This window comes from Ailuropoda melanoleuca, chromosome 4, assembly GCF_002007445.2.
Source record: "Ailuropoda melanoleuca isolate Jingjing chromosome 4, ASM200744v2, whole genome shotgun sequence".
In the NCBI taxonomy this organism is placed as follows: Eukaryota; Metazoa; Chordata; class Mammalia; order Carnivora; family Ursidae; genus Ailuropoda; species Ailuropoda melanoleuca.
In genome coordinates, this window is record NC_048221.1 from 137,402,513 (window position 1) to 137,409,227 (window position 6,715).

Below are 6,715 nucleotides of genomic sequence, written 5' to 3' on the forward strand. Positions count from 1 at the left end.
TGAGGTAAACAGGAAACTGAGTAGGTTGCTCTCAGCAGAGCAATGGCCCCCAAAAACACAGACACTCAAATCCTACAGCTCACTGTTCAGCGGGTATCTATCAGGTATTTTAAATGGTCCTGGGGGTACATTCTTCAGAAGTCACACCGTGGACACAGATAAATGACTCGTTCCACTTAACCAAAATTATAATTCCTTGGGCTACAGCCTTAAAGGAATCACTGCCTGGCATTTCTCTTGAAAATGCTATGAAAAAGCTAAATGCAAGTTCTCTCCCCCACCTCTAATTTAAGAAGCCCCTATTCAACCAGTTCTGGTTCTAAAAAATTCTTAGATCTAAAAAGCCTGATTACAGACTTGTGGGGTTTTTTGTTTTGTTTTGTGGCTGAATAACATGCCAAATTTACTAAATGTAGAGTTATTATGGAAACCACTGTTGAACACTGAAAAGACGACTGAAATCACCTATCTAGAAATTGGTGATTTGAACACCAACAATATAAATACTTTAATAAAAAACAGTATAAAAATTAGTACCCTGTCTCAGTTCTACAAAACATGAATAGAAAGATTGTAAAAATCCAGATTTTGTAAACTTTATTGCCAAAACGTCGGTTTGAATGCTGGTGATTCAGATGATCAAATTTTCTTCCATTCCCTCAAAAAAACCTTTGTTAACTACAAAAGATACTGAACAGGGTCCCAACCAAAAAGGAAAAGTTAACATACTTTCATCAGAACCAGCTCCCCATTTTCTCCTATCCACCAAGACTTTTTTTTTTTTTGGAGAGAAAACCATCAGTTCCATTCCTGAAAAATGCTTTTTAAAATTCCCACGGGCAACTCCCTGGCTGACCTCTCACACAGAGGCCGGCATGCTCACTAGCGGGCTCCCAGGTTTCTCTGCTGCGGCGATTCGGTTCAGTTTGCCGACCTCTGCCTGCCAGCCGGGGATCTTCTTGGTAGTCATGTGGCGCCGGGCGTGCTTCGTCAGGTGGTCACTGCGCATGAAACGCCGATCACACACCGGGCACACGAACTTCTTCTCCCCAGTGTGAGTTCTGCGGTGGCGAGACAGTTCATCGGAACGAGCAAATTTTTTATCACAGCCATCCCAGTTACAGTTAAAGGGCTTCTCTCCTAAGAGACGAGAAAACACGCATTAAAGAAAATGTAAGTGCTCAGCACCTACCAGACTGGTTAATTCACGTCGTTTGTAAATTTTGCTCATCAAAATCTAAGAAAGGAGTATCCTATTATTCTGGCAATCGAGTTATGCACAAGTCAAGAAATCCTCCATTTCTTTTTGCCACACCTAAGATGTATTTCAGGGCCCAAAGACATCAAACTAATCTCACATTTCAAAAGATTTCTTTTTCTTAAAGATTTATCCATTTGAGAGAGTGTGCACGAGCGTGCAGCAGGGAGCGGTAGAGAGTCAAGGAGACTCTGCTGAGTGTGGAGCCCAGCTCAGGGCTTGATTCCCCAACCCCAAGATCATGACCCGAGCCAAAACCAAGAGTTCGATGCCCAAAAGACCGCGCCACCCAGGTGCCCCTTAAAAGATATTTTTAAATAAAAATAAATCTCTCATTGTTGTAGCTTGGGATAAGGGGGAAGATTCTTGAAAGGAATAATTCCTTCCCTCAAAAGCAGAGCCCCTTACAGGCACCCACTAGCTTCGATACCCCCGTGACTATCACATCTAAATACTAGACTCCATTTCATTCGTTGAGTGGGAGCCGCCAAGGTTAGAGCTATGAAGAGCTACAACCACCGACCTGAAATGCATTTCAGAGGACAATACAACAAAAACTCCTTCCAGGTCAGCCCTTCCTACACTGTATTCCACAACTCAGTGCTGTCCTACAGGCCATGAGCAGACATTCTGGGGGAAGGGGGCTCCGCAATCAGTTTATGAAATGCAGCTTTACTGCAGACTCCACGTGACCTGTTACTGTCCTTGCACTTACGTATGTGTGGGAACCTCTGAAAGGTGAGTTTAACAAACAGACGATTTAACCATAGGAGCCTTAAAAACAAACAGCAGAACGCTAACTCAAAGAGCAAGAGTACCACAGAACATCTGAAATATTCTAACCTAATCTACTAAAATCAAAGCTCTACCAGACCTCCGTTAAACATGGCAGCCACAGCCCCACGCAGCCATGTAAAGGAAACTTAATGAAAACGAAAAATTTACTTCCTTAGTCACACTGTCCCCGTTTCAAGCACATATAACTAATGGCTACCTTAACTGGACCGAGGATATTTCTATCACTGCCAAAAATTCTCTTGGAGCAGGCTGATGAGATAATAAAGGTATCAGTAAATCATTATAGTTTCCTGTATCACTTCTCCTTCTGAATTAAAAACTATATATTCCCAACATAAGAAAACTACATTCCTTTAAAGTTCACACGTTTTCGAATTCAAACTTTTCCACACTTTGGAGACCTTTCCCCATAGTGAACTAAAATAAGTTACACTGATGGTTATGGAATGTGAAATGCACATTTTCTCAAATGCAAAAAGACTAAGGAGTCTACTGCAATGTAAAGACAAAGGGGCAACATGAGTGTCACCCTGAAAACCTATCAAAGGAGTACAATCCTAGAACTGTGCTACATTTTATCTACTGGGATCAGCAGATGGTGTGTTCTAGAAAAACCAGTGATGGTTGTACTAATGTTAATCCCAATCCCTACAAGACTACAAAGGCTTTTCAGAACCAAAGAAAAACAGCCAGCTTTCCACCTTTTCCAGTGGTTCTCACGTTTCCCTCCCACTCAAGGAAGGCTGAGGATGTGTTTCTTCAACACAGGATCTGGAGTTCTAATGCCCTACGTGCCATAGTACTCACCTGTGTGGGTGCGAAGATGAGCCTTGAGGTGGGAACTTTTAAAGTAGGTTTTCCGGCAGCCTGGGAAGTTGCAAACATAATTTCTCCTTCGGGAAAAGTCTACCTGAGGGGCACAGTTTTGACCGGAGGCAATGAGCACTGGAGCAGGGGCAAGGGGCAAGAACCTGGTATTCCCCAGAGCCATGACACTGGGTGAAGAGGGGGCAGGCTGGGGGAGGGCTGCCTGGGGCAGAACCAGCATCACAGCTCCCTGAGGCACAGGTGGTCCCACGAACACAGGCTGGGGCACTGGAGCAGCATGGGGTAGGATGGGTTTGACAGACCCTGCAGACGCTTGGGGAGGAGGCTTCAAAAAACCTGATAACATGCCACTCTGTCCAGTCACAGGGATCATTTGGCAAAAGACAGGGGAGCTGGGGACAGGGACAGAAATCAGAGGGGTGGCTTTCCTTGGCAAGTCACTTTCAAAATTCTTTGGTGAGCAGGTCTGAATTGAGACAGGCCACCCTGCCTGCTGGCCTTTGTCAACGGGGATCAGGCCACCAGACTTGTGCAAGCAAGGCTGACACGACACCGAGTTAGTGTTCAGTAGACTGTCCGTGAGTTGTGTGTCCAGCAAAGCTGCAGCATGTCCCAAAAACTGTGCTTCTCCTGCTCTGTTGACGGAGAGTTGGCATTCTTGAACCTGGGCAGTAGGAACGTGGCCAGGAGCAGGATTCCCCCCAGTGTGGCGGATGACACTTGTCGCCATGGGCCTGCAGGAGGTGTTGGGGGCTGGCTCCGGTGGCTCTGGCTTCAAACCAGGAAGGCCCCTCTCGGCCTTCCGGCTCAGCGCTCTGGCTGCCCCAGCAGAGGCTGGAGGGACGGCCATGACCACGCATGCTTTGGAATCAGTTACTTGGGAAGAAACAAGTGTCCCTGTCGATGGCTCCACAAGATCAGGGCTCTGAGGAGGAGTCATGCACTTAAAAAAAAAAAAAAGAAAGAAAGAAAATCCTGTGTGAAAAGGTTGTTGTGGTTAAATTTTAAAAGGGACTTACTTTGATCACCATGTCCCCAATGCCTTTTAGGAAGTATCCAGAAAAGACTCATCTAAGCCTGCTCACAACAGCACCCAGGGGATTTCAAGGCTGCATGAAGTATTTTACTTTCTAGGCTTCTCCCCATTTCCTGATCTCTCCCAAACCAATCCACTTGCTTAGTTTTAAGAATGTCAATGCCACCCCAGGGCTTGCACAGCTACTGAAATGAGCAATTTAAGTATTAGGACCACAAACGAGAAAGCAAATTTATATTCAAAGTAAGAGCTTCTCACAATACTTTCTGATTCTCAAATCTTTTTTTTTTTTTTTTTTAAATCCCAGTGCTAATCATTTAACATCCACTTACCCAGTGCCTACTGGATGCCAGGTAAAAACCTGTTGGACTGATCCCCCAAAGGTCATGCCCTAACCAGTGGCTCTAACTGAACCGAGCCTCTCCTGTAGCACCCAACAACCCCACCTACTGCCTGCCTCCCTGAGGGAGAGCTTAATGCCCAGTAACTCTGGCCCACTATGCATACAATTCTCTCCACTGCCCACGAGTCCCTTCTCACTCCTCTTCCCAAGTCTGCTTTCCACACTTTCCTTCCAGTGCAAGCTTCCAGCCCAAGACAATCAGATGCTAATTTTCACATCCGTTAGCTGGTTCTCAGTTTCTCCGAGCTGAGAAGCGATCTCCTCCAGCACTTCTGTAGCTCCAGTCAGTGAAGGAAACAAAAACCAAAACTGTGCTTGACTGCACTCAGTTCACACAAGTAAGAAGTGGGTTGCTCCCGGGAGGCAGAGGCCAGTGTGTCAACACAGCTCATTAAGGCTGGTGCCAAAACACAGGCTGCTTCTAGCTGTCACCCGTGTATCCTGCTCCCAGACTGGGTCATTTGGGGGAAGTGAAGCTCCCACCCTGCAATTCCCCAGGGAAGCGAGTACATTTTACTTTCTTACATCCACCTGTAGGTTTTCTCCTGAACATTTTAACCCTGTGGTTGCAAGGTTAATGGAAAGAGCGTATTTTCGAGAAGAGAAGTTTTCACGCTTAGAACCCACCCAAGAGGTTACGCACGTGGCCTACCAGCATCCCTGTGAATCCACCCACAAGTTCTTCAGCACATTTATTTAACATTCTCTAGTCACTACATAAAATGCTCTGCTCCCCACTTCTTACCAGAGTCGATAAAGAGTCGAAGTCCTTTGGTAGCTCAGGTGCGGCTGCGTCCACATGCACAGTGCTGGTGACGTCCCCAGGGTCAGAGACAGGTGTGAGGGGTCTTATCTTTAATAGGTCACCTTTCTGGGATCTCTGACCCCAGGAGCTCATGCAAACGAGAGCCTCAACTGCTTCGATGTCATTCTGCTCCAAGATGCTGCATGTAGACCTTTCGCTATCATGCCTCTTCCTCTCCAGAATTGACTCACAGATGTCCATGATGTCAACCTAAAGGCGACACAACACAATAGCTTCTCAGTCCAGGGGAAACAGAGAGGGTAACCCTGATGGGCATGTGGGTACGTACATCAGGCGCCTGCACAATGCACATAACACACGATACTCACGCACAACACACTCTGTATTCTAGGAAAATATGTCAACAGAACATTGCTGACAATTTCACTTTTAAGCCAATATTCTGAAGAGTGAAGATGACTGGACTTGGATGGCAAGCAGTTTCCACGGAAAACCCTGATTCTTAAGAAAAGTTAAGTTCGTGTTTTCCTTCGGTAATGATCAGTAAGACTTTAATCCTGGAGGTGTGAGCCAAAGTGGCTGTTGTGACACGGTCCAGCCAGGAGGTCCAGCTGGGAGGAGAAACAGACACCGACTCCAAGCCTTCAGTTGGCTGAGAGGACACATGGCTCTTCAGAGTTGGCAAAGCCAGCAGAAGAGTATCCCTACAGATGCATTTTTGGCAACTCTCTGAAGCACTCAGCACAGCCTTCTCAAGTCAGGGCATCACCATGGGCAGAACCTTCCAGTGGCTCAACTCCATGGGCACCAGGAAGGGGAAGCCCATGCTGGCTGCGCCTTGTTCCTTAGACTCAGGAACACTCAGTCACTCCCTACTGCCACAAGGTTAGTCAGGAGATAAGAAGAATTTTACAAATCTAGCACAGCCCAAGAGACAGATGCCCTTCCTGTGTGTCACACCGGTCTTTTTTAGAGGGGGTGGGGGAGGTGGGGGGCGGGAAGAGAAGTGGCTGAAATCAACCGATCTCTTCCCAAAGACCCTTTACATCTATAAAGATACATGTCTCCACTTGGCTTGCCCAAGCGTCAAATCCCTCTGTCCCGCCACGTCCCCCCACAGGGCACGCTGGCAACGTGGCTGCCTTTGCAAGGGCCACTCTGGCCTAGCTTCGACCGCAGCCTGGGCCTCGGAACCCTGAGGTCACAGATGTGGGGATGCTGCCTGCTCGCATAGCAGCCACGGGCGGGGGGTCTGAAGGGGCGCAGGGCTCCGACACCTCTCTCTCAGGCTTCAGGGTCGTCCAGTCTCGACGACCAAGGTCCTAGGTCTAGCCAGGCGACTAACTCCCCGTGGTCCTCAGGGCCCGACACCAGGCGGCCACGGCTNCCCCCCCGCGTGCCACCTTCCCGCCAGCTCTTGCCCCGCCCCCTCTCCCTTTCCACCGCCCGCTTCCCGCACCCCCGCCGTCCGCGTGTCCCGTTCCCGCCAGCCGCGCCCCGCCCAACGGCCGCCTCCTCACAGGGCCTGGTGACGTCATGGCTGGAAATAGCCCCGCGCCGGGAGCCGGCGGCCGCTGCGGAAATGCTAGACAAAGCTACGAATAGGGCGGCGCGGGGCACACGCTC

The 6,715-nt window shown here is 48.4% G+C and overlaps 1 protein-coding gene across 1 annotated transcript in view; it reads right to left on the reverse strand.

Annotated features, from left to right (window-relative positions):
* Positions 1-772: 772 nt before the first annotated feature.
* The window catches only part of KLF11 (Kruppel like factor 11), a 6,340-nt gene continuing 397 nt past the window's right edge, over positions 773-6,715 (reverse strand). Inside the window, exons 2-4 of the mRNA XM_002921522.4 lie at positions 5,069-5,338; positions 2,864-3,827; positions 773-1,140 (exon numbers count right to left, since the gene is read on the reverse strand). Coding sequence (XP_002921568.1) covers positions 860-1,140; positions 2,864-3,827; positions 5,069-5,338 — 1,515 coding nt within the window. The 3' untranslated portion in view covers positions 773-859. The remainder of the gene's footprint in view (positions 1,141-2,863; positions 3,828-5,068; positions 5,339-6,715) is intronic.